Source organism: Cephus cinctus, unplaced genomic scaffold (genome assembly GCF_000341935.2).
Source record: "Cephus cinctus unplaced genomic scaffold, Ccin1 Ccin1_scaffold0160, whole genome shotgun sequence".
Taxonomy (NCBI): domain Eukaryota; kingdom Metazoa; phylum Arthropoda; class Insecta; order Hymenoptera; family Cephidae; genus Cephus; species Cephus cinctus.
Window position 1 is genome coordinate 3827904 of NW_014332886.1, and position 22199 is coordinate 3850102.

Here is a 22199-nt window from a genome sequence, read left to right on the forward strand (position 1 = left end):
TGAACATTTCATGCATTCACTGTCATCATAGAGACGCGCGTTGAGGCGCTACGCTTACCAGGGATGACGTCACTGGTCCCATACATCAACCAATAGGACACAACGCACATGTAGGTAATGGATAATTGAGTACGTTAAAATTATTAACAATTAATGAACCTTCTATTAATTTGATGAAAATTTTTATTTTAATAGTGACGAACCTGATATAAAAATACTGTACAATATATAAACGTGTATATCAATCATCTTATACGAAGGCGACGTAGCAACGTGCTCTGTACGAGATGCACGGCGACAATAACGGCGGAATGAATACACCTAATTTCGACTACAGCTTAAAATTAGACGCTTGTCTTATAGTAACATTTATGTACAATTGTATAACGTTGAAAGTAAGCGGTGCGCATCAATAGCGTTGGTTATTTACAGCCTGATCGAAAATTGACAGTGGCAAATTGGACGCGGGTCAAGTTGAAAGTACCAATGAGACACTTTTGAGAGTGAAAGAAAAAAAGAAAACGAAAGATCTTTTTTTTTCATTGTAATGCATATGGACGATCTGCTCGCTCTGCTTTGTAATGTAATAAATTATTGCATTATCCGGCCCACCGATGTGCACCACAAAGTCGTAGTCTTATAATACTATAAGTGATATACTTAATAATGTTAAAACGCTGCGAAATATACATTGATACACGTATAACTGTATGTACAGTCTTAAGGCACTGATAAACTCTCGTAGCAAAATATACATATCATAGTCCGGGATATCCGGTTTTTAACGGATAGTCGAAAAAATATTAATTTTCAAGTCTCATATAGGGTAGTACAGGTGTATGTACAGTTAATCTTTGGTGTTTTAGCTGTATGAGCCAAGGCACGTTTAAGGCACTTGACCAATGTTGGATTACAGATTTAAATTTGCCGCCATTTAAACTTAACTTAAGACTAGGGACAGAACGTTAGACGGCGTAACCGTCTTTGTGCTTCCAGAGCTAATCGATACACATGATTTATTAATAAACTTTCAATCGATCTAATTGAAAGCTGCTTTTACTGCATCGATTGAATAGCTTGATAAACGAAGTAAAATTATAGAAAATAATCACCAGAGCCATAATTCGCGAAATACTAAATAAATATGTCGTATACTGGGATTATCTTTCTACGGGTAATACTAGGTGGGCTCATTTTGAGTGCTAATTCAATTTCATCGTTTGTCTCTTCAATTTCTATGTAGTCGGTCCACAAGGTGGTTTCGTAATACTTTTCTATTTTTCACTTCTTCCTGTAACTTCTAGACATTACTAATATGTCAGAAAATGTATTATTTACACTAAGTGCCGGATGATTATAAGAGATTTTTTGAAATTGGCTCGACTGTCCGTTTTATCAACTCAGAAGGTTGTCTAGGCCCCCACGAAGTAACGCAGCTGTCACGTTTCTTTTCTGATATTTTTCTTTTTACCAGAGCCGCGGATACATACGCTTTATATCTATAGGGTGTCCAAGAAGTATGGTACTCGATTGCGTATCCAACATGTAGACAAATGCCAGTCCATTCGTTACATGGTCTTTGGCGGGATTACGAATGCCAAGAGAAAGAGAGAACTGGTTTAAGATCCAAAGAAAAAATGCGAAAAAAAAAAAAAGAAAAGCGGGTCAGAGATCAAGACGAAAAATGGAAAATAACGGCAAAAAAGATTCCCCCAAAAAAATTACACCACCAGTCTCTCCTTTGAGTCCATCCAAGTCCAGTAGATGCGCAACACGGCGCAAAGCGAAAGGGGATCGTAGTAAGTTTGTTTTTATAACACCGCGACGCCCCGAGACGTCTTCCAGTAGGTTCAGGGGGTTCGAGAGGTTACGACGTCGACTCGAATATCTCCCCTAATTGAATCCAAAGAGATTTACGATACCTATTAGTTAAATGCGGTACTGCGTAAGGAGTATAAAATCAAAGAGGACAAAGGGAAAAAGTTCAAGCACAAATTCACGTACTATAAATTCCAAAGGGAGTAAACGAGTTAATCGAGATACATCAAAAGCAGGAAGAGATACGCAACCTCGCTGTGCAATAAGGTCACCGTTTCCGGTCATACACAAAGTCAGGACCGTTAAGCATCGAATATATCCACATATATACTTCAAACTTTCCCGCTATTTTTTCCCTCCTTTTTTTTCTACCCCCTCTCTCCTTCGCCCCTTCTCATTCTTTCTCCTTCAGATTCATCGCGGTAATAAAGTCGAGTCGTGGCCCTAACGTGGCGTGTCTTCGTTAAGCGAGTCAAACGCGTCTCTAGAGTTTGCTTTGGCTGGTTTAAAATAACTAACTCCATCCGAAATATTCACACGGTCGTGTACGCAGGGACGTAGGCATACAAAACTGGAGTAGAGGAGGGGGGGGATATGCCATGGGTATACGTATCGACGCCAGGCGTCGATCTCATAATCGTGTAGAAGTCATCTCTCCAAGCAACAAGCAAAAGACAGAAACTGTGGTTGTAAATAAAGCCGAAATAAGGAGGGTGATGCTTTACCAGTCCTATGCAGTATGGATCATGTGGAAGTACGTCTTTTCTATACTGGGCGAAGGCTGCTGTCATCTTAGGGGGGGGAAAAAAAATAATATTGTGCCCGAGCGTCGGGACGGGTAGCGATGGGCGCCAAAATGCTCGTTAATTTTTTACGTTGTTTTCCTTACGGATCCCTTGGCTGACGAACACCCCCTTGCCCCTCTGTCTCTCTCCACGGGTCACCCTTGTAAGAATTTTGTAAGTGACTAACGTCGTCTTGAAAAATTCATTCGTAATATCTACGTGTAATGTTAGTATATCCCATAACGTACTACCGTAGATTTGCCTATACTCGATTCGCGATTATACCGAACGAAATCTGATACGTGTCTCAGGGAAGTGGACTGCCATAAATTGTAGTATAACGGGACTGGTTGGACAGTAAAAGGGACACGCTTAGAAAATTTGAAGAATAATTACTTTTTCTTAAGCCTTGTAGGTGTGTATATATACCAGTCAAAGGGAAATCCCAGGGTTGTAACTAAGCAAGCCTCAAGAGGTCTATAGGTCGTACTCAAGTGGCGACAATGAAATGTTCTGCATGTACATTCTATAAGGGAAACATCGATAACGACCGGATACTTAATTCTACGGTTGGTATTTCATTCTTCGCTGTGTGTGAACGCTCCTTAAACGAGACTTGAGCAACGGACGGGTCACTAATAAGTGAATTTATGGGTGCTGGTTATCCGCGCTTTGCGCAAATCTTCGCGCTTGGGAAACATGCGAAATTATGTGGATCCACGTGTTGTGGTTGGTTGAGGGGACCGAGAGGGGGGTTGGTCGAGTGCGAAGTAGTCGCCGGCGCGACTTAATAGACCTCCGAGGAAACATAAATTATTAGTTTATTCGAAATGGGCGGACAGCTGAGGGGAAAGATAGATACCGGGTGTCGTTGAAGTTCAGGGGTTGTTTTATAGTATCGTTTAAGATGGAATTTTGCGAAATTTTGCGATATACGTCTCTATCATGGAACTGAGAAGGCTTCGAGTGTGATTGAATAAGAATTTCAATTTAATAGAAATATTATCATTATAATGGATCGATTGGATAAATCGATGCAGAAATGTATTGTTCACAAATTAACGAATTGCCACGATTTTTTTGTTGCAGACAATTTTCTCATTGTAGGAAAATATGAAATTTTCTCAATTCCATGAAAAAATTTTTCTGCGAATAATACGACGCTTATTGTTAAAAGCCATTTCGAAATTTTCGTACCAGCGAAAATAAGAAATTTTACTGATAGTGTGTCGCTATCCTCATATACATCTACGCGTTCTAATATTATAAAATTTTACATATGTATATCTTCATTCCACTTTGGTACAAACCACTTCATCTTTCGTGCGGGTTACCTTTGTTGTTAAAAAAAGGAACCACTTAAAGATTCGAATTCCAATCGCCTTCCATTCGCCATACGCTGAATGCGTATGATAATTTTTCATGCGCCATATAGCTGCAGGACGAAGAGGTGATTTCACGCGCAGCCAATACTGCGCTTCTCGGACTGCGTTCGCCTGAAAACAAAAAGTAGCAAAAAGATCATGAAAACGAGTTACATTAAAATTCGTAAAATTCCGTAGGCACTAAGGAAATTCCACTGTCTAGGGTATATTACGAAATGTGCAAGAGGAATGTGCGAGAATCGAGAGTATTTCTGTGCATGTTGGAAAAAGGTGACAACAACGGTCAACAAGTATCAAGAATAAAGCGAGAAAAATAAAAGAAGCAAATGACAATAGAGTCTCACGACGACGGAGGTGGACATGAAAGGAAATGAAGGAGGAGCGGAGGAGTACTCTTTCGTAGAGACTGGACCAATGAGACTCATTCTTGGACTGTTAGAGCACCGCGATGTCGTTAGTCACGTGGAGTTATGCTCCTGTAACCGGTGGCGCTGGCGCTTGGACTCTTGTACCGCATCAACCGCTGACTGAGATACTGGAGGATGATTTAAATGAGAAGCCTCTGAGGACTTATAAGTAACTGTTACTCCGAGGTACCAAGGCACCTTTTGGTAACGCTTGAAAATGTTACAATGTCAAATAATAATCATCTGTCTTTTCTAGAAATATGGATACGTGTAAGACAAACATTGGTAGAGATAAATTCGATTGCTTTAGGAACAGTTGACAAAAGAATAAAGCTAAGGATAGCCGGTGGTAGAATAAACGACTGGTAAACATAACCTCTTATGAATATGAAGGTATATACATATTTTTGTTATAATGGATAAATGTTCTTAGGTGTGTATACATATGGGTAAAGTGGAATGGCCAGCTCTATCGTCGAGTCCTCGTCGTGCAGGCTTGGTTATGTCCCCTTAAATTACGAGAATCCAGTACGGGGGTCTGTTTAATTACTTTTACACGATAAACAAACGTCCCTCGTGTAAATATAATGTCTCCCGTGTAGCCAAGCCTGACGACGGAGATATCGTCGAATATTTATGATAAAACTCTATAGCGCTTAGCTAATATTTTTTAAATTATATTTTTGTCTCCTTACCGTTTGTATCTTCAGAGCCATCGGTGTTTTCCATATTGCAGTGCAGCACTTGGTACAGGAAGTCGATATACCTCGTGGCCAATTTCAGTGTCTGTATTTTACTCAGCTTGTCACTGGGCAAGGTTGGTATGATTTTTCGAAGGGCAGCAAAAGCCTCGTTCAAACTTTGCGTCCTCTGACGTTCTCTCACGTTCGCCATTACACGTTGATTTTGAATTTCCTCGTAAGTAGCACCGCTCTTTCTGCGCACTTTGACTTTCGTACCCGATGTCGATTCACCTTCTGATTCGTTGCTGTTGTCGACGCTGGATTTACGCTTCCTCTTAGCAGTGACACCCCTCGTCGTGTCTACGAAGTGTTTCGTCGACGAAGGCTCCACGACAACTGGCATCTCCGCCTTAAATTCTACTACCTCGGATTTGTAGTCCGTCGCATCGGGTTTGTAGTCTACCACGTCGTGCTTATTGTAATCCTGGGTTTGATGATAAGCAGCTGGATGATGTGCCGTTGTCATTTCTTCACCGGAGGAATACATCTGTGGAGATGGTGTCAGATAGAGACTTTGCTCGTGATCCCTGCTGTGACTGTGATCCGAGAGAAAACTTGGAGACTGATCGTGTAGACGACGCTCGTAATCACCCTGGAGATCCCGCTCGTAGAGCATTTTATGTTGTTCCTGATAACGCTTCTCATCCATGTTATCGTAAACGACACTGTAGTATCCTTGAGGATAGACCTGGTGATGATTGTGAAGTCCTGGCAGTACCCGGTGCTCGGGTGGATTACTCAGATCCATTAAATGTGTTGGTGGTGAGAAACGTTCGTAGTGATCTGGAGAATTACTGGCTGAACTGCCAGCACTGTGAGGTATACCAGAACTGTCACCCAGGAGATAGAGACCCTGAACACGTTGTGCTTGCAAGGACACGGGTTGCGCCTGCATCTTGACGATAGTCAAATCTTTAGTTTACAATAAATACACCGCTTCAGTACATGAAGGCTTTACTTTGTTATGGACTGCTATTCTGAACAGGTGAGTAATCTTGAGTAATCGCTCTTATAGACGTTGCCTAGAAATTTATCAATCCTTCGCGTCGCGGTGGACGTATAAATAGTAAAAAGCTAACCTCCGTATTTGGTAAAAATGTCTAGTAACACCGTGAGATCACACTTCACTTGACACTTCGCGACGACGTAACCTCAAAAGCCACCGTTTGTCTCTGTGGTGATTTGAAGAACTCCAAAGTCTAGCAAAAGCCGTGCACTTCGGAGGGTACGACTTGTCTGAGCATACAGAACTGTTGCCTTCGGGATGTCAGCTAAGCAACCCCGCCTCCTTCGTGCTGCGTTCCTGCCCTCCGCGTCAGCCCCACCAGGAGGGTTTCTTTTATCCAAGCTGTCAGTTGTCCCCACCCACGAGCCACGTAGAGACCAGAGCCGTGTCTTTCCGTACCCCCACGATCGTCCCTGGCCAACTCACTGTAAGGATGGAATCGTCTCCTTCTAATGGGTACGAGTGAGCTCAATTCCTGGATATGTTCAAGAGCGGGGACCGCCAGAGGCAGAATGTAGGGACCCATCTTGAATATTTATATCGTGGCACGTTTACCGACGGGAGCGGTTGTACTTGGTACGCTGATCTTTGTGCTCATTCGACGTGTTTATGTTCCTTGTAAAATCGACAGTAGATCAAGTTTGTTGCACTGAGAGTTAACACATGCAATAATTTGAATAAGACTTTAGTGGAAAATAGGGAAATGGATTAATGTATCGGGATAGTTGATTTTAATACTTTCGTATGACATGAATATGGATAAATAATGTTTTAGAATTCAAATTTGATGAAGGCACAATCTATTGTACGTGTCAGATAATACGATTTCCGTTAGTTTCGTAGAAACGAGGAATCCACTGGGTACCCTAATACGTTTTGCCCACAGATATTTTTGAGAAGTCAATTTTTCAGTCTGCAACCTCGCTATACGACATGTCGAGGTTCTGCGGTAAAGGGACGACGGGCGTCGCAGAGAAAATAGATTTTACCGCCGAGCGAAATTTCCGAGTCCCAATTAGAGTCGTCGTTTGCCCGTGTAATATTTGGATTCTTGAGATAGGATATCTGGATCCCCTTCGAAAGACAATATGTTAACAATAACGTACCTAGTGCATACTTAAAAATCCTCCGAAAAGTTTCCACCTAACTTCTCCTCTCATAGCCATACTTCAAAAAGTTCACTCGACGCCGATTCGTCGACGTTCCTTACGCAAATTGCAGTAATTTGACTTGAGCCACCATCTTTAGACTCTGTACATACATATGCATATACGCACGCGCGTACAAGCCACCAGGAAAATTAGCGGTGAGTTATGGTGTTGCGTGCCAAAAATAGGGGTGGTCGTATCGTTGCATAAAAAAAAAACGGAGAATCCACACTCCAGCGATATTGTGCCACTTGAAAGTGCGGAGTGCACAGTCACTTGAATACACATATGTAGATGAAGCTAAAGATGTCGCTTCGTTATACGACGCGGTTTGTTCGTAGCTGCTAGCACCGTTTCCGTACGCGTGATTGATAACGGAGCGGATTGCTGAGACGTGTTTGTTGTGACGCTCGAAAGCCACTCCGCAACCTATAAATCCCTGCTTTTACGTTTCCTCGACTCGCGACTCTTTATCACAAGAGACGCGTTCCGCCGAAAATTTTCGATGCACGATACCAACATAAAAAACATATTTTAATAACGTTAAGCAAAGTTCCAAAATGTATCTTAAGATCGTCAAGGTGTAATAATCACTCGTCAAAGTTTTCGTTAAGCGACAGCAGCGCCGCTCTCGAGCAGCGGTAACTTTCGTACTATTTAAACAAATATTCGCTCTCATGACGAAAAATTAGTGTTACTCGGCTTTGATCGTTCCGCAACTGTGAGAATTATTTTAGCGCGAAGCACATTATTTATCGGTCCCCTTATTGGCAATTTGATATTCCACTGGAACTTGGCCAAGAGACTTAGGGTCTCTCTTGAGGTACAGACTCTTTCAGCTTCGAGGACTCGTTGAGGTGAAGTACTTATGATACTGGGATATAAGTGCAGTGATGTACGAGCTGGTATAATACTTGGTATGTCTACAGGTCCTTTCAGGATATGAGATACGACAAGTGGGTACAGGAATAGCAAAAGGTTCCTAATCGAGCGGCTTGTAATCTGTCTTGGTAGCGTCGCGGTATACGGTTGACATAGAGGTCGGCGCATGCGCAGTGCAGAAAGTCGGAACATCAAAACCAGGAATAATTGGAAAAATTCACGAGAAACGCATAGCCGACAGGCTCGCTTAAACTGCAACTGGCCACGACGTTTGTTGCATGTGCATCCAGCAGTGCAGCACTTGGGAATTAAACGCGTCCAGCACGCACAATTAAATGTGCGTTAATATCGTTAAACGGTGCGTGGATCACGCATATGCTCGTGTATTCCTGCTTTATGAATATGTAGGCGCACAGTCTTTCGGCCAAAATGATATTGTGTATAATTCAGGCAGGATGCCTCTAGTACATAAAACGATTCTCTATGCAGGTATGAATCCGCTGCTCGTTCAGACAGTACGAATTGATATACATATTCCTAAACTAGTTATCGACAGTTTTTTGGCTGTAGAAGAAAATTTTGAAAAATAACTCAAAATCCTTCCTTCGTAGAAGCGTCAAGTCGAAATCGGATCTTCGAAGGAGACATCCATTAGTACGTACGTCGTGTTCGAGCGACAGGTCCCATTCGTATGTGGACGTTTGAAAAAAATGTTTCTGCTGTTCAAACAGGAGGATAATAGTTAGTGAACGAGGCATTATTAAATTCCAAGTATTCGTGTTGAACATATTTTTCAATTTTTTGCCAGATACAATCAACGTTACCTGTCATTGGTTTCATGCCACCAACGTTTGAAAATACATATAAGAAAAATATAGAACATTTTGGAGGTTAAGCGTACCAAGTGAGAGGTACTATATAATTATTATATATATATCTACATAAGAAATTCAATCGACCAGTACCTTATTAGGTACTAATCTAACCGTAGAATTTGCACGTCTCTCAGGACTGTTTACATCAGCCTGGTACATTGTACAGGAGGGTAGTTTGCCTGACAATTCTTCCTAAGGTTGGGTCAATAAGCCACCAGCAAAGCAATTAGCACCTGGTGAGCCCTAGGCACCGTTGCCACCCGCTACTACCCCTAATAATAAAGGGGCGCCTAGCTGTCTACCATAGTAATGACAAGCCTGTACGGTTACTGTGTACAAGCTGGGTTTTATACAGGGGAAATCCCAGGCTCAGGCGTAACCATTTCTCTGCTCGGCTACCTGCATCTGGAAATTCCTTTTGAAAAAAGTATGTACATATTTTTATATACTATTTTTCACTTAATTCACTTTTTTTTTGTCATATGTCCCTACTGATATCGTTTATGTATATGTATTTTTTTGCACTCTGTTGCATTTGTGTCCTTGTGCTACAAATGATTAATGTTCTCACACTGCCTGTCTTTTCGTCCGCCAACGAATTTTGTATTCTAGGTAGACCCAACCAGACTCGCATTGTTTATAAGCACTTTTACGATCCGCGCCAAAAGATAGTTCGCACTAAGTTTGCTGGAGGCACGTTCGTCATGTGTTGAGCACACGGTGCCATAGGGATGTACTTACTTGGACAGTTGGCAAAGGTGCTCGTAGATGTACTGGACGCTATGGTTTATAATCTGAAGTCTAGTAGTCGTAGAACAGTGAATTGCTGAGAAGACGAAAACCATTGGGAGTTTAAGCCGCATGTGATGTGTCCGACGGGTCGGTATAGTTTGATGAATTTCCATTAATAAACTAAAACGAAGGATATCAGGATAGTGTAATTTTTATTATAATTTCATTCAATTTATTTTTTTGAATTATTTATACTTTATAGGTTATTCTAAATTTTAATAATTGAAATTCAGGTAGTAGTATCAAGGAAATTAATAGGTTTCAATTGGCGTCGTGATTTTGGGAATAAGGTGCCGATTATGACACTTCTAGACATTCTTCTTTTGAGGTTAAACCTTGAGATTCGTGTCGAATGGCTTTATGATTCTTAAATGACGACAAGTGCCACGACAATGGCCACCCTGCAGATTCTGTCAAGTGGATCCTTTATGTTAGAGGCTTCTGGCTGTTTACATTGTCGACTATTGTGAGTATTTGCGACTCATAGAAATAACCAGTCATTGTCGATCAACTTTTTAAACCGCAGATCCATTTCTTATTATATGGTTATGTAAATTTCTCACGAATTAGGAGCATCACTACTGATATTGAAGTACTGGCGATATCTAACGGTACCAAATGAACCAATGCGAAGCACACGAAATTTTCTTATTGTTTTCAAAAACAAATATTATTCGAGCCTTTAAGCCGAATTACGTTTTGACTTTTGACAAAATGGATTTCCTACAAACAGACTAAGTTTTCACAGCTACTCGTCGGACATTCTTAAACGGATCTTAAGACTAAATCTGTTTTCATTAACTTTCGAATAGCGTTAAGAGATATCGATTTTTATATCGTTCAATCAATCAATTATTTCCAGATGTTAACAATTTTGGTTGGAAATAAATTTGCACTCCACTGTTCTCGTCACGTGTAAGGTCATTCGTAAAATTCATCGAGGACTCCTGAGCACGTGCTACCTGTTTATACTGTTTTCACGGTGCCTATCTGTCTCCGAGTTCTCAGTTCTCGTTCTGGCCGACACATGTGCGACACCGGTCAGGGCCGTATAAATTCGAAAATTTGGTGACCATGTGCCGTTTGGAACCTACGTGCACCTTTAATGAGATTCCAGTCACGTCAATAATCAAGTGCGCGTTGTGCACACTTTGCACATACCTCGCTCGTATGTTCTCCAGATTTTTCTGAAATTTCCCTCGTAAACGACCAGACGTTGTGCTAAGAGACAATGCTGAATTACACCCGTAAGTCCCATGGGACATAAGGTCCCTGACGACCCCCCTTTAAAAGCTTCATCTCTTACAAAACTTCACGATTCTCTACAACAGTCATTTCGTGCCATTTAAAATTCGAAACAAAAAAAATGAATTTTTGAAAAATTTCCAAATTAACTAAAATATAGTTTCTAATAATTAACTTTGATTTTCTCTTTTTTATATAAAAATAAAATGGAGTAGATCTATATTTTGAAAAATAATCATCATTTTTATACTTACCTTTCAATCGTCGTTTTAAAGGGTTTATTAAGTTTTGAAAAAAAAAAAACCTTCAAGACAGTCTTCTCTTACCTGAAATTTTCGAATAATATTCAAACACTTTTCACAGATACTGCGATGGATTATGAGGATTTTATTAGCCGGGTAATCCAAAGACGGGAACATGCGGGTGCTGTATTTCCCTACCATACAAACTGTACTAACCGTAAGCCATAGCTATGCGTTCCGCAATCTATTATTTTAAGCACGTTCATTTTAAAAGGTTATACTTAGGGACCAAGTCGGTATGACTACTTCATGTCTTGTACGAATTTACATTTAGGGCTTTATCTTATAGTTAGGGGACCAAAAGAGACAGTGTTGAACTTAACGGAAAATTATTGAGAAAATGTATAAAATTATGTGACTTTCTTTAAGGACAAAATTTAATCACAAACTTGTAACGTAAACTTTGCATCCATGTTTACGTTAAAAAAAGAAACTGCTAATTTATAAATATTTAGGTTCGCCATTCATTCGCCATCACGTTAATGTTTGCAACTACGTGTCTGTCGCTACGTCAAAGAGAACCTGCATGGTCGAAAAGCAATTCCATCAATTATCACGAACTGACATAAACACTAGCTTTCTTACATACGTATACAATTTTGGCGGAAATTTCAAAAACAACAAAAATTGTCAAGCTCTCCTTTAACGAGATTAAGGCGGCACTTCTTTCCTTGAAACTGGAGTGGCTCTGGGTATTTCCAAATTGGCTACCCTAAATCCCACGGCAAGTAGGGTTTGTCCGGGTAGACTATGCGAATCCTGTATAACCACCCCTAGCTACTCTCGAAGCCACAAGCCGACTTAATGGCCACCCTATAACGAAGGGATGGCAGCCATTGTCCACTTGCTGGTGGCGCATTCGCTCTTGACAATAGCGGGTCCTTTAGTAGCCGTATTCTGGAAAGAGGAATTTCATAGAATTTATTTGAATACTCAAAAATAATTATTCTCAAAATTTAATGATGACCGCCGAATATAATTGCATTTGTCGCAGCATCTTTATAATAAAGATAACGGAAGTGATAAAGTTATTTGAAAAAAATGAGGTCCTCTATCTTTGTTCTCAAACACATTTTTGAGATACTTTTATAACTGTATAAATCCCCAAAGTCAAGAAGCGGATGAGATGAAAAAGAAAGAATCTAAGGATGGAGATTGCCAGATGACTCGGGACAGAAAGAGACCAAGAGACTGCAGTAGCCAAGCACTAATTTTTCATTGGCGCAATAAAACGTCTTTCTTCTCTCTTCATTTCTCCGTCGCTCCGCTAAATCACGAGGTATAAGTCGCGATCAGGGTGGTCCTACGGGAACCTCGAGTTTCCCCTTCGCGCACTCCAGAGAAAGGCAGCAATGACAGAAGCGGTAGAACCGTTTGGACGACTTGGATGCTGCTGGCTTCAAATCAAACAAACACTGCGGCTCCGCGACGAAGCTTTCGCTACTTCCGCTGTCACTAATTGTATATTGTTCCAAGGTGTCGCAAGACGATGTTTTCCCGCATATACCGGGTGCCTCGAAATTAAAGAACTAGTCCAACTCCATATCGTAGGCCAAATCATTAACCCGGACGTTTAAATTATTTTAAGTCAATTCTAGATTAAAAATAACACTGTATGGTTTATGACTAAAAGTAAATCACACCTAGATAAATGCCTTTTAATGACACGTCGCCATCTTTACTTTCAGACAATCGATATCTCGAATCAAGGGATTGACTTAAGGAACGAAGGGATACGGAAAGCAGGCAACTTCACGGCTATGACGCGCAAGATACACGTGGTTGCCATACGTTGCACTTGGTACGTAGAAAGGAATTGCATTTTATTAGTTCCTTTTACGGAACATCTGTCTCATGAACAATTTATTTGCAGTGTTATCTAGTACAAGATATATATTTATATGTATTCTCTTTAAATATTTGTTACGTTAGGTTCTTTGGCAAAACTGATTTGTGTAGGTATACACGTGTATATTTGTATTCAAACGAAAGTTACAGGTAAATCCTGAAGTTACGTACATATACATCCCAAACGACGGACAAAATGAGACTTGGATTTATCTTGAGATGTATAATCTCTGCCATTAAACCAGTGAGTTTATCTATATTGATTTACTGAAAATTCAAAGATTTTTCAACATTTTTATCTACTTTTACTATGCTTGGCGTATATATGCTTATTGCGTATATTCACATTATACCTTGAATTAATGTGAGGCATTTAATAGCCAATGTATAAACGTAAATGCATGCGTGTTTCAGGCTGGCAGGTTACGAGGGTGATAAATTCAACGTGCCGCTACTAATGGCGGAATTAGCGAAGGGTTATACGATGGGAACGATAAGCTTTCAGCGTTCATGCTTCATAATTCAAGAAGGTAATACGTTTTGTGTCGCGCGAGGACACCATTTGTAGTGTCTTCATAGTGCTGAGATGGTAAATTAATTTGACTGATAATTAATAGAAATAAAATATTTCAATATTGGTTATGTGAACTTACTTAAACTTTTTTTTTCAATAGACGAACCTGTGAACATTTTTGAGAATCCGGATTGCCACTTGTGATGGGAAATGGATAATGGGACTTTATTTAAAAAAATATACATAAAGAATACATTTGAGTATCGCAAAGGTATGAGGTCACGATGAAAAACTGTTCTGTAATAACTGGGCCGACCGGAGACAGAAATCATCTTGTTGACACGAGGAACATTATTATTCATCTATCTTTAGTTTTAATATACGTCATGTTGAATGACAGCGCGTTGGTACAGTCAGCGTCATTTATTTTAATCAGTAAAGCACATACATTCTGGTTAATTTGAGTTTGTTATTAACAATGTTATAATCAAACAATGAATTACTTTACTAACGTCTGAGAGACATTGGTAAATTTTTGTTTTTCGAAAAATTATGTCCTTTTAAGAACACAGAGGTTCTAGAGACTGTGACTGATGGGCTACTTCCTTATAAAAGGCCCTATGGGGGTCCAGGACGAAAAGCTGGAGAACCATTGTCTCTTGTTTGCTAGAAACACACCGGAAGCTTGTATAGGAAAATTGTACTTTTGCCTTTATTACCCGGTACTGTATACGAGACTTTTGTCTCTTGCAGGACACGTGTTCGCCATCGGGGTAGGGATAGCAATGGCGAATTTAGATTCGTGGTGCCATTTTTAAAAATGGTTCAACTGTACTGTGCCAAACATTACAGTATGACGATTGCATAAAAATATAACCAGGATCTGGTTCAGAATTGTAAGAGTTACAGCTTTATATAAAAGTCATGGCGTAACCATAAAAAAGTTGGACATTTTGAAAATCCATCAACCACCCAGAATTGTTTTTCCAGGTCCCTGAAATGGGTCCCAAAGAGCGGCACGAAACGTTCAACTCTCTTTTACGATCCAAGACAATGGGTCCGAGTAGTAACACATGTGTCTGTCCCATTTTCTAGGAATGACCTTTAGCTACGTACGTAGGTATATAGATACCTACGTTGGGCCCTATTTCTACAGGACGCGTATCCACGCTCGTACCATACAGACTTATAAGGAAAAAAGGCAAAAAAGCAAAGATAGAAACAGGACAATGGACCAAAGTAGGTAGGACGATGTTCTTTAGCCGTGGAAACGTACAGTGTTATGGGACCCCCGCTGAGAATGCGAGGGGCCTTATGGACAATCCGTGAGGCCCTTTTTTCTGCGACAGTTGCCGGTCCCTGTTACACTCCTGCCATCGTGGTTCATTAAATCCTCAAACCGTACAGCATCCACGATCTCGATACCCCCTTGAAGGTTTTAAATCCAGAATTGTATGCAAGTCAAAAATTGTTTTTCACTATTAATGACTTACCAAATTTACAGATGAATGCCGTATAGCTGCCATGTAACCAGTAGCCACATTCCACATCCCATGCCACATATGAACTGGAGGAATATAGGATGATCCTGCTTCCTGGAAAATGGGACACGCGACGCTTTCGTCTCCTCCTGGAAGGAAGCGTGCCCGATGTTTGGAAGCACCCCGTGGATCCAGGATAGTGCCGACGAAAGAACGCTGACGTATTCATGACTGTTTTCTCAGAGTTTCTGGTTTGACTATTATAACCTAGAGTAAAGAATACATTAAATCAATCTCCATCCACCCTTTTAGCACCGTCTCGTTGAGTCCTGAAAGTCTAATAGAATTGTACGCCATTGCTTACGGAAGATCCCCAATCACCATTACTATTATACCTGTGGACCAATCGACGGCCAAGGAATGCTTCCAGGAACTAATGGTTAAATTCCAAGGATGCTATTGGTGGAAAGTAAGCAGGTAGGAGCCAGGTGAGAAACGCCCATAAAAATGCAGGATACCAGGCTGCACCTGTTGTCATCCCATAAACCAGCTGGATCTTCGATCCCGCTCAAGTTACTCGCAGCATAGACCCACACATACTCTACATATGTACATATGTCATACGTCGTGCGTTTTGACCGGCTGTGGCATTTCTGTCGGGCCGACAGCTGTTACCCTGTGTCATTTAGGCTTTCATAGGATTCATACAAGCGTTACTTATACCAGCCACTCCTTGGATTCGGCCCACTTTCCTATAGCTGGGATCAGAACCATTTTATTAAATAACTTTTCTTTTTTGATTATAACATTTAATTTTTACACTTTTCTACGGCATTATAAAAAATTAATAAAATGATATATATATATATATATATATAAGGTATACTGTACTACTATTGTACAATTACATTGTAATTTATATAAAAATTCTACAGACTCTCCACTCGATGACCCTGACCTTTTACAAGAGGTACCCCAGGGCTATGAATTTCTAAGAGGATCTAAATGGTCAACGGTATCTTGGTATGTCTCATACATTAAAAACTCTTACTTTTTTGTGCTTCCTCTTCGCCGGACCAACGTAAGACTTTGAAATTGGCACGCAGGATGATTTTAGCTATTCGGTTACAGACGGGTCCGCCCCGCTGGCGCCAGCCCGACAAAAAACACCGAATAATCAAGCGTGTCTCCCACCACGAGTTCATCTTACGTTCAATTCCGTCTACACGGTCGAGGGCGCTACGGGGGCGGGACGAACTTACTGTAACTTTGTCAGGAATTAGATGCGGATGGAATGTCATGGTATCGTGAAGAAATAACTAGTGACCATAACTCTCGTCCCGCCCCATCCTTTGTTACGGTACGTATAGCGTACTAAAATTCAAAAAGAAAAAAAGATGAACCCAGCAAAGCATATAATATTCTATGGGATATAGTCTGGTATCAGAATATTCATTTTATACATAGGTTAGAATTCCTATAGTCCGTTCCTGGACACTTTGTACTAAGAAAAAAATGATGTTACGTTATCGTGCTAAGGGAGTTGTTTTCTTTTCTAAAAAAAGACTCCACTCCAATTTCGGGGGGCCCTTTTAAAGAACCAATCATAAATCCCTTGGAACAACCCTTTTTACTTTGTCCTCCCATAGCAGGAGATGGAGACCCTTTTCGCTATGTGTATAGATATATGTATACGCCACCTATATTCACCTAGTCAAGTGGGATAGGTTAAGGGCGACTGTCGTTTTTAACCAAGTGCGATCGTCCTCGATGTCACCGACGACGCCTAACCGACGAGACGTCTCACCGACAGATTCACACCGTACTTCCGGTTTCTCTTTCAGGTTCGGCGAAGCAGAGGAAATTTTTAAGAATATCTTCGACACTCACCATAAATCAAGTCTCACTGTCGTTTCTCCTCTTTTTCTCTCTGCTATATTTTCTCCTTTGGTTTCTTTCTTTTTTTTCAATTGACTTTAACGACGCCCCGGAACCTAAATTCAATTTACAATATTGCGAATTAAAATATCTTTTATGTTCCAACCGTGTGTATGTTATCGCACAGGTGCATCCATTCTACGATTCTTTACTCATTCTTAATTCTAGTTGAAAACCGCTAAGTGCTCCTTAATGGTTCCCACGGCTATAACGTAAATTTCTCAAGGAGCTATGTTTACCTATGTATTATTTCCATGAAAGCGGCAACTGCATCAAGACGTCGTTGCTATTTATTTTCCTTACTACCGGGCGCTCTAGACTCAAGACACCAAATGAGTCATACGGTCCCAGTTCTGAAAAGATCCACAGAAGAGGTAAAACTCCAAAAAATATTTAAAAAATGTAATATGTGTCGATTAAACATTATATATACAATATTATATAGGTATATACATGCCCTTGTATACCTAACTGGAGAAAGAAGATGGATACTCTCAGGAGCTTATAGTAGTGGCAGCGGATGTCATCACGTGTTTTTCAACCTCCCTTGGGATAGAATCCTGAATGGAGTGCCGTCTTATGTCGGCTGGTCGAGTAGCACCTTTGAGAATGTTTCACTAGCCAGTGAGAAGCTGAGCGATAAAATAGAAACGAGCGACCATAAAGATACGACTACTAGTAGCAGCGCGACGGGCGACGGCAGTCGCGCGAATAAATTTATGCCCAGTCGAAAGTTTGTCAATGGGCGGAAGAGAGTTTCTCGAAAGAACCAAGTGTTAATGGAGATACGGGGTCGTGCTGGATTTCTTGATGCGACGGAGAAGAAAAATAAAAAGATATTCGATAGATAAAGAAGAATAAGACTAGTGGAAAAGAAATACATGGTGTGGAAGAGCAATAACAATAAATTATTATTGTTATTTGGCATCTTTGCAATCTCATTGATATCTCTTAGTCGTAAACCGAGAGACTTTGAGAAATATATTATGAAAGACATGACGTGCTTTCATTGAGTTAAATAAATGATTTCCTCATTCGTGGATGGTAGTGGATCGTATAGATATATAGAAGTATACTTATCTATGGATGAATTTTGGTGAACGGAAATTAAGGAATGCTCGATGAAGGAGGCCGTTTATTCCCGGTGCTGCGTTAATGGAAATATGGACTCCTCCTTTTATATGGCCTCTCTTACCAAAGGCGAGGAACATCTATACCAAGCAATATTCTACGCCGTCCGCCGGACAGCTGCTGTGATTGATGGAGAGACGCCCTGCTTTTTCGAAAATGTCCTCTTTCAACTTTCTCGAGACCTCCATATCCTGGGTCACGTCACAAGAGACTATAAGGGTTCCATCCTAATGGGCACGTATAAGCATTAATATAGCATACAATAAACAGTAATACCGCCATGTGCATTGAAATCATTTGAAAAGTTAAAAAAATATTTTTTAATAAAAATACCTTTTTTTCGTTTAAGGTTAGGCTAACGCAGTTTGAATTTACCGCCATGAGTATTGGAGGAAAAGTAAAACAGTCTTTGGACAGAAGGAAAGTTTGAATTTCTTCACGGTTGTCGCTTATGTCGCAAGTATCTACGTTAAGCAAGGGTAGTCCGTCCTTTTTTCTACTTTGAAAAGCCGTCCTAATGCGAAATGACATTTTTAATTTGTCCCATACATCCATGAGGATACTATTAAATAATCAGACTACTCGTCCATCTTCTTGTGAACGTTACTAGCATCTTCCATTATGGACAAAGTGATAGATTAACACAAAGAGAATAGATGTTGCTTCGATACTTCTTTTTTGTTTTCCTTTTGCTGTCTTACGCGATATGAGAAGAAGTATGTAGAACGTATAACGCACATTTATGCGTACGAGTTTACGTTAAAAGCCACAGACCCAAGCAGAAGAGACGTCAACGATACGGGACGTCAAGTCGGCAGCTGCCGCTATAGAATCCGGTTCACATGACGTTCCTGGATCGTTTCTTTCTTTCTTTCAGACTCTCTAGTTTTCTTCTTCTTCTTCTTCGCGACTCGCGTGTCTCTCCCTATGCCGACAGTGCTCCCTAAAAGCGTCAAGTTTTTGTTCTCTAATTGCGTCAATTTCGACGAGTCTATATGTAGGACACCGTTTTATTCGTCATATGTTGCAGGAACTGTAAATAAAAATAAAATCTTTGATAAGTTTTTTATACGTGAAAGAAGTAAGTATACCAATACTGTTTCTATCATTTATAAATATATGCTAAATCTTCACTGCTCCTAGGCAAAGTAGTAAGCAGGAAAACACTGTCTCCATTCATTACCTTGTCTGACCCATATTCGCAGAACTAACCGTCTCCCCTTACTTATATATTTTTTTGTTTCTATTTAGTTACCTTGAAAATCTTTCGATGGTCAAACGAAGCCGCGATACAATTCTTCTGAGTTTATCTAATTTGTTAGGTACAATCTTTAATAATATGGACGAAATAATTAATAACTAATCAGTCACCAAGCTGTTTGTAGAGAAATACTAACATAGTATCCGTGTTACTTGAACAGATACATAAGTATAGATAGTTGGGATTTAAACGACAAGGTTTTGAATGAGGTCGAAAATAGAGAACTGTGCTCGTCAACCCTAAGAAGAGGAAATGGAAGAAGCTGCGTGACGAAGTGACGAGACGACAAACCACCGCGTCGCGACGTCAAGACGTACCGACGCTCTTCCCCCTCATACCTCAATCCGACTTGTCCTCTGCGTCTTCCATGTCGTCGTGGCTCATCTGCCAACTGACAACTGCCACGAGAATCTCTCGTTGACATTCTGTAGTTTGTATTTTGTACCTGGTGAGTCTCATCCTGGTGTAGATCGACAAGAAAAAGTCGTGGTGTTAAATAAAATGTCGACGAGTACGTTTTATCCTCTTGTGCCTCTGTTTAAAAGAAATCAATTTTATTAATTTATGTCTTATGGGTATACCGGGAAGTGTACTGTTCTTCGAATTTCTAGGGAGGAAGAAAAGAAAAAAGGGCAGAAACTCAGAGAAAAAAAAATGAAATAGTATAAGAGGGGACACTCGAAGAGGGTGCGATACATACGACTATATAAGATGAATTGTCGAAGACGTTTAAACCTTGGATAGTAGTCATCGGGGAGTCGTCTTCTTGAAGAAAAAAGAGAAAAACTTTTTAAAAAAATAGACCCGCGAGATGGAATAAAAAAAGATGGAGGAAAAATCTAGACCCGTGGGAAGTCCGGCTGTTCCTGATGCTGTGGTACAGTGATTCTTTTAGTAGCAGTGTTGAATTCCGGGACGTAGTCATTTCACTTTATTTTCTTTTATTTCGCAAAAGAATTAAGCAGTCAATAATCCTCATGATGTTAGCACGTTGGCTGTGCTGACAATTTTTGTTTATCTCGTGACAACAGAAACGTAAATCGGTTCGCATAAATAAATGTGCAAAACCGATTTATCTTACATCATAAAAGTTATTCCCGTGGAGTAGTCTCCTCCAAACGTGTTCAGGAACGCCCAGTACTAACCTAGAAAATGCTCAGACAGTGAAATCATCGAAAGGGCATCAAGGATTAAGTAAAGAGCAAAAAGGATGACGGGTGACACAGAAACTGTCATCAAATTGATGCCACAATATCCACCGCCATATTCACGAGATGAAATTGAGCGTGTATTCAAACCAGAAGAATCACCAACGGATATAACAGAAAATGGTATATATGGAAATTAGATCATTTTGGAATACATTACACTTACAGTATTAAACTTCCGAGTATTATCCAATTTCACAAAACAGACAATGAACTTCCTGAAGTCAGAACATCGAAAGGTTCAAATTGCAGTTTCAAGACGTACTGCATTTTCAGCGTCCTGGCAATTCTTGTTTGCACATTTTTCACCAGTTCCATATTCCCATATCCAATGCACGCATCCTGCACCGTAAAATGGTAAATTGTGACAGTTCCACACTCTCGCGTACGTACATCACACAATTCCAGTAATACATAATAACAACCCCTAAACAGTTATACAGGGTGTCTTAAGTTATCCAGGGAAACTCGATATCGCACCACTGTACGTTTATTTACCATGGAATTCGTTTATTTATCCACGACCAGGCATCGCTTGGAAAAATATACGAGCGGTGCTTTTTAACCCCATGAGAATATCTACGTAACCTATGGCTAAATAGTGTTGCCATCCGTTATCCACATAATCCCATATAGCGCAGAGTATTTGTACTTCTGTGAATAAATTCTTTAAAAAAAATATATATCCGTTACTTTCTACAGGAAATTCAGCGCCCCTTGCAATTGCATTATGCAACGTTTCAGAGCACAAATATTAAAATGGTCTACGTGTAATGATTTCGGTCCACGTGGCAGTAGATGTCTGTACTATGTAAGTCATTGTGTTAGATTTGTTTTAATAATAGTTAACATTTTATTTAAAGCTTCAGAATCCTGAGCCCAATGAGGATGGAGTGATTAGAGCTACTCACGTTACACCGAATTTAAAATTAACGGATAAGATAAAGATTGTCTTTGAAGATGCGCCGCAAAAGACATGCGTTGCTACAGTGTGTTATCAGCAAGTTGATATGTCTGGTGAGAATTGTTGTACCAATATTTTTTTCATTACATAGGGAGAATCCAGGTCCAGCGATTGGTTCGTCGTTTTTGATTATGGATCTAATTATTGTAATCTTCGTAATTTGATTATTGGAGCTGGTTTTGATAAGGATCTTGGATTTATGGAATTGACCAGTAGTGTCATTTGTACGCAGCTCAATATAGCAACTTGTGCATAAATTATTATATAAATAAATGTATTTTTTTACGTCACTATTATATTAAATATCCATCCACTCATTAATCAATTTCCAATTTATTATGTTTGAATCTTTAACTTAAAAATTTGGAAAGTCAGTGACTTCGTGGATACTTTTTTGTTATTTCCGTTAATTTCCTCCCGATTGATTTTCATTATTTTTTATCTTGTGGAAATCCCGCGGTACTGA

At 40.0% G+C, this 22199-nt stretch overlaps 3 protein-coding genes and 1 long non-coding RNA gene across 26 annotated transcripts; 2 read left to right on the top strand and 2 right to left on the bottom strand.

Moving 5' to 3' along the window:
• Nucleotides 1–197: 197 nt before the first annotated feature.
• Nucleotides 198–6702, bottom strand: LOC107263706 (protein twist). The gene is made up of 2 exons (XM_015731200.2): nucleotides 5091–6702; nucleotides 198–4099 (listed from the first exon to the last, which is right to left on the bottom strand). The coding sequence occupies exons 1-2, from the start codon at nucleotides 6031–6033 to the stop codon at nucleotides 3963–3965; spliced, it is 1080 nt and encodes a 359-aa protein (XP_015586686.1). The 5' UTR covers nucleotides 6034–6702; the 3' UTR covers nucleotides 198–3962.
• LOC107263710 lies at nucleotides 5997–17752 on the top strand. 12 transcript variants are annotated; one of them, XR_003058550.1, is made up of 9 exons: nucleotides 5997–6123; nucleotides 13077–13189; nucleotides 13381–13480; nucleotides 13651–13825; nucleotides 13911–15185; nucleotides 15255–15708; nucleotides 16167–16254; nucleotides 16363–17543; nucleotides 17615–17752. It is a non-coding gene; the product is annotated as an uncharacterized LOC107263710 (long non-coding RNA). The 12 variants fall into 12 exon arrangements; XR_003058545.1 differs by having other exon boundaries at nucleotides 15255–16591; nucleotides 17076–17543; XR_003058547.1 differs by having other exon boundaries at nucleotides 15255–16591; nucleotides 17338–17543.
• LOC107263708 lies at nucleotides 15038–21069 on the bottom strand. Of its 12 annotated transcripts, none has more exons than XR_003058529.1 (8): nucleotides 20407–20744; nucleotides 20262–20323; nucleotides 19900–20095; nucleotides 18634–19333; nucleotides 17642–18527; nucleotides 17409–17522; nucleotides 15244–17225; nucleotides 15038–15178 (listed from the first exon to the last, which is right to left on the bottom strand). XR_003058529.1 is itself a non-coding variant. In XM_025080970.1 (3 exons), exons 1-3 carry the CDS (start codon nucleotides 20484–20486, stop codon nucleotides 19710–19712), a joined length of 531 nt encoding a protein of 176 aa, XP_024936738.1. In that variant the 5' UTR covers nucleotides 20487–20744; the 3' UTR covers nucleotides 19614–19709. The 12 variants fall into 12 exon arrangements, 1 of the variants encoding a protein (XP_024936738.1); XR_003058524.1 differs by having other exon boundaries at nucleotides 17637–18527; XR_003058527.1 differs by adding an exon at nucleotides 20936–21069 and having other exon boundaries at nucleotides 15244–18527; nucleotides 20407–20706.
• On the top strand, nucleotides 20196–22122 carry LOC107263550. Its single transcript, XM_015730876.2, has 6 exons — nucleotides 20196–20438; nucleotides 20722–20892; nucleotides 20976–21126; nucleotides 21472–21580; nucleotides 21633–21758; nucleotides 21825–22122. Exons 2-6 carry the CDS (start codon nucleotides 20772–20774, stop codon nucleotides 21987–21989), a joined length of 672 nt encoding a protein of 223 aa, XP_015586362.2. The 5' UTR covers nucleotides 20196–20438; nucleotides 20722–20771; the 3' UTR covers nucleotides 21990–22122.
• The last annotated feature ends 77 nt before the right edge of the window (nucleotides 22123–22199 follow it).